The 11,951-nt window shown below is 31.8% G+C and overlaps 1 protein-coding gene across 1 annotated transcript in view; it reads right to left on the reverse strand.

Moving 5' to 3' along the window:
* Positions 1-2,665, reverse strand: part of LOC108729157 (RNA polymerase II subunit D) — a 3,233-nt gene extending 568 nt beyond the window's left edge. The window contains exons 1-2 of the mRNA XM_018458133.1: positions 2,488-2,665; positions 237-417 (exon numbers count right to left, since the gene is read on the reverse strand). Of these exons, the coding sequence (XP_018313635.1) occupies positions 237-417; positions 2,488-2,551 (245 nt within the window). The 5' untranslated portion in view covers positions 2,552-2,665. The remainder of the gene's footprint in view (positions 1-236; positions 418-2,487) is intronic.
* Between the last annotated feature and the right edge of the window lie 9,286 nt (positions 2,666-11,951).

Consider the following 11,951-nt stretch of genomic DNA (forward strand, 5'->3'; position numbering starts at 1 on the left):
TTCGCGTCTTTCCACTTGCGACGACATAACTCAACTAAAATTCCAAGTAGCAAAAAAATTCAAACGGTATTTGATCAGAAATTCTTCAACGCAAAGCCTACTAAGTGATTTTTTTAGTTTTTTAAAGCATTTTTTGTGTTATTGCGATTTAAAGTTGTTAGATTTTTTTCCTACTCAGTCCTTATATATAATAAGTTCTATATTAATAGATTAATAAATCTATATTAATAATTTACCTTCTAACAGCTGCAATTGTCTCTTTATTTTTTAACTTTCCGAATCGGTTGGTATATGTTAAGCTCTTCATGAAAACTTCGGAAAATTCTTGTTCTTCCTCTGCTGATTCATTTTGAGCTTTTCTGTGCTCAAGAAGCATATAAACTTCCGATATCAACAATGTCTCTGCATTTTCAAATTCTGCGAAGGAATTTATTGCCTTCGTCATTTGAATAATAAACTTACAAAAGAAATATTTAATAAAAATGGCAGGATAAAGGAAAAAAGGATTTGCAATTTCACAAACTTTTCTAAATATAAAAATTTCATTTACTAGAAATCGTCATTATCTTACAATTACTTTTTCTAGAAATACCGAATTTCCATTAAAAATATATATAACTTAATTCTTACTATATATCACAATATTAATACTTTATTTCGCATATTATATTTCTACATCGTATCGGCTGCTTTAAAATAGTCATTGAACTGGCTTATTTATGTGTCCCTTTTCTACCAAGAAGTCGTATATCTTTCGCGTTTTATTCACGTCGATTTTTAGGAGAATACGGGCCTGGGCTAATCTAAGATAACCATTCTTTTTGCTTTCCGTTATCAAGAGATGTTTAAAGTCTAAATAATTGGCAGGCATGACTCTCACAACGGAGCAAAGCTCTTTCTCGTCGGCGTTCAGTTTTTCGTATCCTGGTAAACCATTTATAGCGAGAGGCGGCGCGGTTTTGCGTTGTGTGTTTCCGAGAATCGGACTGTTACAGCTAACAACATTATCGGGTAACAGATTTCTCCAGTTGTATTCCGGATTGTTTAGATACTGCTTTCTTTCTCGCTGGTATTCCTGCCTCAATTTACTTAGTTTCTGAAACATGGGTACGCTATGAAAGTGCTTGAGCCCGTTTTGCCTGAACTCCAATAACCTGTTGATATGATTCTTTAGCTCGCCGACGCGGTGAAAACCTTCCATGAGAAAATCAAATTTTATCCCATCCACGAGCTGCATGAATATCAGCAATCTCTCTGCGAGCGTCCTCGTTATTGTATTCTCGTATCTCTGTATCGACGATATAACTTTGCGTAATGCGATTAATCCGTGTTGGCGAATAATTCTATGTCTTCTCTTGCGCTCCTTTAATCTGTTGTTGTATGCCTGCACCATTGCCGCTTGCAAAGCTTGTCCTAATTCATATGTGTCATCGTCCGGTTGGAAATCATCCAATTCAAGCTCGGATATCAACGATTCTGCATGATTATCAAAATTCATCTCGAAATCGGATCTAGCTGCATTATAACCTGCCAACAGTCTGCTGTTGGACGTGTTTGAAGCGAATCTGGGAGGTTCTTCCAGGTCTTGCAACTTGTACATATAAGGTATCGATTCGCAACCAAATAAGCTGGTTCTATTCTCTTCGATCTTCGGCAGATCCGGCAGAGTCTGATTGTCTATGTAATGCTGCAAATAATGCGTTTTACACTCATTGGCAGACTTTCTATGCATCCTACGTCCCACATCTATCCAATTTCCAAAACCACATTGTTGCAGAACATCCAATAACTCAAGCTCCTGCTTGGCAGTCCAATTGTTACCCTCAATCAGAGGAAATTCGTTCTTTATAATGACATAGTCGTGATCATTCTTGTGTTCGTTGATCTCGCAGCCTTTGGCAAAGCACGGTGGACATATCTCGACATTGGTACACATGGCGCAACGAATATATGGTTCCACTAGACTAGACCTGCACACGCGGCATGTCGGATCTGAGGCAAGAATTTTGTCCTTCAAGACTGACACCTCAAGTTCTACGTCATTTTCAGATTTGTCTGTTGGACTCAATAAACAGTCTGAAAGAGGAAAATCGTTACCTTAGACTTGACCGCTCGGATGTGCAGGTATTTTAAAGTAATGTTAACGCGAAAAGCGAATATACTCTATGGAATTGTTTGAAATTGCGTGTGCTTAAGCTTCATAGCGTGAGTCAAGATTTAAAATTTACATTAACGTGTTAACACTGCTGTTTACACAGCAACAAATTACATTTGCACGTTTGTTCCGTTTCTTCTGTTAATAGACAAATATCAGCAGAGTTAAAATATAAAACAGTTGATCAGATTTATGTTCTTTGTTGTAAGCTCATGCAATTTCAAAGCCCTCGCAATTAACTTCTACTGTTATCGCCAACAAGTATCATGAAAGTGAGGTTAGCTTATAGCGTTCCTACCAATTCGCCGATAACGGTTAGAAAATAAATGTACCTTTCGGGAATTGCAGATCCGCTGCATCTTCCTCTGTCATATCCGTGAGATTAGGGTTAGCCATGTTGACTAATTTTTACTGAATATGTCTTTTATTCACTGTTAATAAAAATAACGCTTAGGCGCGTTCAACACAATCGTGCTTCATTCATCCCGATTTGTCCTCCCTTTACGCACGCGGCACGCCAAGGACGACGCGCGTAAATCACGTGACACTCGACACTCGGCGTCTTCCACGTGGAGCAGAAGTGCTTAGTGGCGCGATCAGGTGACAGAATAGCAAACGTTTCTACAAAATTTTAGACCAGTCGATATGAAAGTCTTTCATCATTTTTATATTTATATTTTATTGAAAAAACATATTTCTCATATTCTAATTTTTTTATTATTTAGATTCAGATGAAAAAATTTATTTTCGTTTAATTTATAAAACGAGAAAATATTATGTAAAATTTATTTGTATTTAATTAATTAAATTCATTTATTTATAAGATATCTCGTTTTATTACCTTTTACAAAATTATTTTACAATACGTGAGAACTTTGAAAGAAATAAGATTTTATAAAAAAATAACATCTGTAAAAACGTTCATAATTTTTCGTTTCTCGGTAAGCTAAATATTTGCAATGTATAGTCGGTTCATAGTTTGATATTAAATTTAATTAATATATCACGTCAAAGTGGCATCGCGCGCTGCATTCAAAACATGTATTCTTGTATACTGTCGACAGAATAATAAAATAATAGACTAACAACTGGGACTTCAGCAGGTACTATATTATTTCGTAATCGTTTAAATAGCATACTCTGTAATAACTCTGTAACATGTAGAATGTAGACATTATACCAAATGCGTCCTAAACAATAAACCAGGCGTCGCTTGAAAATGCGGGATAATTAAGGTCAAACGTAGAGCGATAACATCGGAATACCTAATCGAGAGAATCCGCGTTGAAATCATTAGTATGCACATTTGTCACCTTTCAATGAGATACAATGAACGTGAGACCATGAATAAAACCGTCTGCACTGTTGTCAGCGAAGAGAAATCATTTTCAAGATGTTTGTATCTTGCACGATATTTTTTAACTTTCCCTTAAAGACGAGTACGTTCGAGAAAAATGAGTAAACCAACCATCGTCACAAGATGAGAAGAAAATATTAAACAATAAGAATTATCGCGAACGAGTTCGCTTATGATATCCATAATATTGACCACTGGCCAAATATTAGTCCAATATTGGCCCAATGTAGAGTAACTCCGGCAAATACGCCGCGCTGGGATTTACGCCGCAGAAGTCAGAAAAAATAGAAGGAGTGGGGGTAATTTTCCCGTAACTACTCTGTTACATGCCTTTATGTTATATTAGTATTGTATTATGATTTCAGCTTCTTACTGTTAATATTAATGAATTTATTGTGAGTTGAATCGATTTGTCACTGTAATAAGTAACGCCATCATAAGTTATAATCTACATAAAATGATTAATGTAGGACGTGTAAAAGACGTTATTTCGTGATACATACGTGTAATGGAATAGTAAAGCATGTTTGTATTATTAAGCATGTTTGCATTATTTGTAAATTTTTCATGAGCCGTACATACCCCCTTTTCTCCTATGAGTAGCCATATATCCCACCCCTATGAGATATGCGGCAAAAATACAAGGTTTCAAAAAGTTTATTTTTTAACATGAAAAATAAATATTTCGGATTTCTAATATTTTTTTCATAGTAGTAGACAGTACAAAGTTTTTACTGATATAGTTCGTTTACTATAAACATAGTAAATAATACTTAATAAATTAAGTTTTTGATAGGTGCGGCGTATATACCGGAGTTACCTTATCCTAATGTTTAACCAATGTATCATCAATAAATTGCTATTAAAGTATCGTTAGATAATAAATAATATGGATGAACATACAAATAAAATAAATAAAAATATTTTTACATAATTATCTTTTTTCTATACAATTTATTAATAAAAATGAAACTTATAGTGAAGAAAAATTGTAATTAGTGGTATATAAGTTTCGTATATGCTGCGGATATTTATGCATCAAATTTTGCTGCTGTTAAAATAATTTTTGCGTGATGCAATACTCGGCATGAAATGCGTAGCGATATGAATTTTTAATTAAAAAATTATATTACTTTGTACAAATACTTGAATAATATTTTTTAAATATCTGCTGTATATAATTTTTTTATTCGTTACATTTATTTAAACATTCACGGTTGTAAGACATTCGAATCAGATACTGCAGTTTACGTATATACTTTAATTAAGCATATACGTAACAATAGCATCACTATGCGCACATATTAGCCAACATTTTGTGAAAGTATCGGGTAAAACATGTTTTAAACACGCTAATTAACAGCTTTCTATGCCAAAAATGTGTCGTTAATAATAATGATGATTAATTTTTGTCAAAGATAAAATGTCTTCCACAATCACTTTTACATTGCTGAAGCGATTATATTAATTATACAAATATAATTCTTTTTATGTGTTCTCTCTACTTTTAGTATAATTTCTTAAGAATTTAGAGAGCGTCTTTTTACAATTTTATTTAACTGATTGTGAGTACAACAATAATTCACGTTTTTTAAAAGCATACAAAATTAATGTTATAATTAAGAAACTGAATTTAAATTAATTTTTAGGAGTACAAAAGAAATTAATTGTATCGTTCTAACATACAACATATTCGTCCGGGATATCCTACGTTAGAACGCGAGGAATAATATTTATCTTTTGCTTTCTATATGTCTCACATGCGCCCTACGAATGTCTCCCGAACCGCAGCATCCTTCACGCGTCGCGTGTCCTGGAAACAATAGAAACTGGCGCTATACACGAGGGAAGTTTGCTCCGTGTAGTTCTGTCGTGCGAGGCGTGCGAGCGTGCATTAATACGCGAAAAGCTCGTCGCTCGGTCGCGGTTGCGGGAAGTGTCGACGAGTGTTACGCTCGAGAAGTCGATTTCCGCGTTTTCGACGGGATACGCGACCTGCTTAAAAATGGAGACAACGAATGACAACATCGAGCCGGATTTCTCGAATGCAAAGACGCTCCATGTCCGCGAGCTGATAGATAGGAAGGACGAAGACGTCCAGTCGGCACGCAATAGCATCTTCGATACTGTTTATGGAGTAACTACTATTAAAGGGTAAGATATCGTTTGGCTTGCAAAAAAAACTATAGAAGGTCATTAGAAAATTGTTCGGTGAAGTCGAGCAGCTTTTTGCAGCTTTTCGCTAAATCGACCATTAATTCTTTAGCGATCACGATGCATTTATGAAATAAGATATAAAAAGCGCAAAACAAAATCGATTTTGTAAATATTTGGATAACAGACAAAACCCTTATGCATCTATATATATTTTCTTTAATTTCTCTATCAGAAAGATAAAAATAAGAATCAAAATATTTTCTACTTATCTGATTTTATTCTTTGATTTCTTTAACATAATAGCAACATATCCCTGGTGGAAATCTCCTCATGATGGGAAGATTTGGAACGAATATATACCCATTTTAGATGGGTATATACCCTTCTAAAATGGGCATATACTCATAGGTCATGGGCATTTTTGCAACTACACTACCGCTCATTAATTTCAGTACATCCCCGGATTTGTTGAGTTCTCTGTAAAGAATGAACGTGATACACGTGTTTTGCACAGAAATGAGTCCACCTGTTGTTATAAATACTTTCAGTGCTTGCATGCACTTTATATTTATTTATGTAAAAATTTTTGAAAATTGTAGTTTTGAAGAAACAGAACTAACAGTCGCGCGCGCGCGGATAACATCTGATTTTTGGAAATAAACAAAATACGCACGCAAGATCACGATATGATATCAGATACGTGTCCAATACTATTTTGAAACTGACTCAACACATATACACTACATCGTTTATTAATACACTACCCAAATCGTCGATTTTTCGGAAAATAATGAACAAAAGAAGCTCGTTTGTGATGAATATAAATTTATATAGGCAAATAAACATGTTTTGTATTCATACACATTGGGTGCATTCAGTACTACAACCGCTCACTGAGCGCTTGCATCTTATTGGTATATTCCGTTAGAACTAAAAATATAGACCAAACAGATACAAGAGCTCACTGAGCGCTCACTGAGTAAAAAAGAGATTAATTTATGATTAATATGTTTATTTGTTATAATTCGTAATGTAAAATAATTTTCTATTATAAAATAACTATTATTTATTATCGATAATCTTTAATATCATATTCCTTACTTATTTATTACTATTTATTATTTCTCTAATGCCGTGTTTGGGCCGTAAGGTTATGTAGCGCTCAGTGAGCGGTGGAGCGACTTTTAATTACGCTAATAAATAAGTAATAAATAAGTAAGGAATATGATATTAAAGATTATCGATAATAGACAAGTTATTTTACATTACGAGTTAAAACAAATAAACATATTAATCAGAGATTAATCCTTTTTTTACTCAGCGAGCGCTCAGTGAGCGGTCGTCGCTTCTGAGTGCACCCATTGTTTACAATTGTGATGAATATGGATTTATATAGACAAATAAACATGTTTTGTACTCATACACATTGTTTATACAAATGTGTAAAACACATGTATCACGTTCATGCTTTTCAAAGAAATCAACGAATCTGTAGGTGTATTGAAATTAATGAGCGGTAGTGTATCTATGAAGAGATTTCCACTAATACTAGGGTACTAATTATTCATATTTGTATTTTTTTACAAATTTTCACGTTTTGAGAAGAAATTATGTACGATTTTAATAAATCAAGACAATAAAATTATTGCAAAGGTACAGTGATTAATTTTTTCTTAGTTTATTAAAATCAAATAATTTTTCTCTTTTTAAAATATTTAAAAAATCATGATAAATTATATATTCCTCGTAACAATTAAATTTTGTCGTCAATAATTACTCAATATGTTAAAGCATGTCATATTGTTATATTATTTTCGATTATAAAAAGATTAATTTTATTCTTTAAATAAGTATTAAATGCAATAGTAATTCAGTTATATATTGTAAAATTAATTTTAAATGCAGTTAATCGAATTTTCGGCTAATATTTATTTTATAGCAACGCTGTCCAAGATTTATAATTCTGGATATTGGCTTAATATATATCTATGTGTTCACGCCTATTTTCTTCCTTTTTCTATTTCTATATTTAAAAAAGGAAGCCAGTAGGACATAGACACGCTTCAAATCAATGCCTAGAATTACAAAACTTACAGTACTACATGTATTTTATAGTATGTATTTTATGCGATGAAATATTTAATAATATTATAAAATTCAACTGCCATATTCGATACTGTGGTATAATTTACCTACATTATTTATATACACGCGGTTATTTCAAAGTCATCGCGCAACGAAACTCGAAAGTACCATATTGATAATTCGATTGTATCGTGCAGAAAAACGCAAGCCGTTGAAGGATTGATAACAATAAAGCAATTTTCACAGTAACATATATATGATCAAATTATCTCTCAAACTATAATAAACTTTATAAGAAACGTCTCAATTAACAATATCCTCAGCGCTAACAGTAAATTTATTAAATCTCTAAAGAATCGAGATAACAAATAAAATGCAAATGAAGGTTATATTCGCCTTTGTGTTTGGTAATTATGTACATATATGTTTTATGAAACGTAATTTATAAAAGGAGGTAGTTACATATTATGTGATTGATACTTAAAACGTCGACGAGTAATTAATGTTACGTCATCATAAATTACATCCATAAACGTAACCGGTGTGCCGTTCATGAACGAGAAAAAAATTTTAATGCAGTTTTAACAAAATTTTATCTTCTGAGTGTCGAATACAAACATTAATCAATCAATCTGACAACTCGATTATATAGAGTGTATTCTTATTGAATATAACTAAAAAATGATAATACCACATAAAAAAATAAATCAAACGTATAGAATAATGAAGAAACTCATGTTTTTACATTTTATATTTCTCTCCTTATATCATCCTTATATCATAGTTATAAACCACTCTGTGTAAGATAAATAACTGCAAAGTTTTTACTGAAAACTTCAACGATTTTCTCTTAATCGGATTCTGAGATATCGATTATTAATAACACAGCATCGAATTAATATATAAAATAGCTGAGTTATATCTGTACGTAATTAATCATCCGTGACATTTTACTATTATATTTTGTCAAACCTTAAAATTCGTCATATCGGCTTAACTAATAGACTTATTGTCTGCATGGATTCAAATTGATGACTCCGTAAAATACATAACAGTTACAACGATGTCACTTGTATTATCGATAGTAACTGTCAAACGCATCCTAAAATCAGTCATAACTTGACGTTTAGCTTACAATTAGAGATTTTGTAAAAGAAATCGATGGACCTGGCAAACACAGCGAGTTTGAAGAATACCTTCGTCTTCGCTCAAGCATTAAGAAATGACACTGCTCATTTTTTTGTCTCTCTCTCTCTCTCTCTCTCTCTCTCTCTCGTTTGATGGAGTTATTCAACCTTTTACGGTTCAATTACGACTACAATTTATCTCATTAACATCGCCGCGAGCGTTTCCACGTAACGGTGCACACACTAGCACCGGTCGGTGCCGGTGCAAAGAACTTCATACGAGTAATTTACAATTGAAGCTGCATAGGATTGCATTTATTTTTTTGGCATTTTACCGTTAATTTAAAATTTATTGTCATTTTATATTTTAATCTGAACACATACAAGCTGTTTGGTACAATAATCGAGAAAAACGAGAGAAATTAATTTTTAAAAAATAAATTGAAAATATAAAATGATTTTTTAATCCTTTTTCAGAGAAAAAAAAATTTTTAATAAATATTCGTCAAATATCACATACAAGTACAATATCTAGGTATACACTGGATTAGGAAATTTAAATTTATAATTTATAATATTTATTATCCATGTGCTGCGGATGGTACGTGATTATATCTTCACATTATACTTAATTTATATGACAAAAAATCTTACATTTGTAATTCAAGTGGAATATAATTCTATTGTAATAGTATAGAATTCTAAGAAGTTCTTCCCGAAGAACCACTCAATCATGAACCTTCGAACTATATATCTTCATCTAAATTCAGGTATAGGCAGGTATTACTTAAGATCGATGGATCGATCGATTCTGCCTCACAAGTATGATCTCTTCTTAGTTTGATCGCATCTTCGTCTCTATTATAATATTACGCTCATCTATCGACATCATGAAGCTTACATAAAAATTCTTTCAAAATTCCTTAAACGTTTACGCCCGTTGTAAAATGTTCTCTTGTCTCTCATTTTAAATGCAACAAGTTTGTAAACAAAATAAAATTAATGAAATAAAATAAGACAGAAAACCAGGAAAGAACAAGGGCAATAGGAGTCAAGCGCGGGAGACGTTGCGCAAATAACACGACTATCTAGCGTAAAACTTCTTTATTTTACTAAAGCGCTTACATGTTTCGGCTCATTTTTGAGCCTTCTTCAGAGACAACATAAACTCACATATATAGAATATAACAAATATTAACTAGTCAGGTGATCTTCCCCACCTCGAGAGTATAAATGTCAGAATTAAATCCAGATAAGAATGTAATGAAGAAAAAAGGAAAGAAATTTTGGAAATCTGATAGGCTATAAAAGGTTGAATTGTTGTCGCGCTTAGTCAGTCAGTGTCGCTCGTACACAGGAAGAAGTCTGTTGGGCGTTGACTTTAGATCATTTTCAAAATTTCTTTTCTTGATTTTGATTAATTTTTTAACGCTAGTTTTCTAATTACTGTCTCAATAAAGATCAACTAAATCAAAAAGAGACTCACTGTGTCTGACACTGACTGGCCAACTTATCAGAAACCGGTTTTTGAATTATTAAGAGTAATGTTTACGATGCGGTATCTTGTGATCAGGGTGAGCTTCCTAACCTTAGGAATAATTAATTATAATTTCAAAAATTTTTTGATACATTAGTTTTACATTTTCTTTATTTTGAGATTTTCAAAATTTCTTTCCTTTTCTCTTCATTACATTCTTATCTGGATTTAATTCTGGCACTTATACTCTCGAAGTGGGGAAGATCACCATGACTAGTTAATATTTGTTATATTCTATATATGTGAGTTTATGTTGTCTCTGAAGAAGACTCAAAAATGAGCCGAAACATGTAAGCGCTTTAGTAAAATAAAGAAGTTTTACGCTAGATAGTCGTGTTATTTGCGCAACATCTCCCGCGCTTGACTCCTATTGCCCTTGTTCTTTCCTGATTTTCTGATTTATAAGGAGTCTTAGTCAGGTTGATTTATTATACGTTAAAATAAGACATATGTAAAATTAGTTTTAATAAGATACAATTGAGATATTTACTACGTAAAATTTCTATCGTCACTGAAATGTTCGTTACAAAAAGTAGTTTTTGTAATTTTGACAAGGAACCAAAGGGTTAAGATTAAAATGAACCTTTAAGTCTGGCCTTATTAAAGTAACACCGATGAATATTCATAAAGTGACTTTAGTTGAATCCTATCGGTATTCACGGACACTACGATTATATGGCTCCAACGCAAATTACGATTTACGTAAGCTATCGTGATCGATGATAGCGAGGTCGACTTCTCCAAAATGTGGCCTTGCAGAGAACGAATAAAACGAAAAATCAGATAACAGAAGTAAATATATTCAAAAGTGTACAGTTTTATTTTAAAAGCAATTCAGTAAAAGCTGATACTCGGATAAAAATCAGCGATCTCGTAAAGAATTATTCTTTATTCAACGCCCTCTGATTTCTTCTAATTTTATTATCAAAAATCGCACTCTAAAAAATAATATTTTTAAGTATCATTGTATATGAAATTTTGTATTTCGAAAATAAGATATGCTTAAATTTTTATCTAAAACTCGTGATTATAAGTCATTATAAATTTATAAAAATATGAAAAATTTGTATATTACCCTATTATTTTAAAATTGGATATATAATACATATATAAGAACAAATTTTTTATAATTATTTAATTTCATTTTTTATAAACAATTTTTCTAGAATGGGAAACCATCACACATATATTAATACAAACATTTTTACATAAGTTTCAATTAATGTATAAAACGAAAAACATATATTTTTTAATTAATTCCTTCCTTTAAATTTCTTATACGATTAAAACAAAATTATAATAAATTTTAATTCCGATAAATATTTTAACATGAAAAGAGTCGTTAAATTTTTATATTTTATTTCCTTAGAAACATAAATCTGACGATTGATAGGTAATAGAAAAACAATGTTTCATGTATGATGTTTAATGTATGCAACGACCAAACAATTGACGAGACTCGATGACTAAAGATATGATAATTTAATAAAAAGAAAAAATAATACTCGATATAAAATTTTTTTTATGCATAAA

Source organism: Mycetomoellerius zeteki, unplaced genomic scaffold (assembly GCF_001594055.1).
Source record: "Mycetomoellerius zeteki isolate Tzet28-1 unplaced genomic scaffold, Tzet1.0 scaffold701, whole genome shotgun sequence".
Taxonomy (NCBI): Eukaryota; Metazoa; Arthropoda; class Insecta; order Hymenoptera; family Formicidae; genus Mycetomoellerius; species Mycetomoellerius zeteki.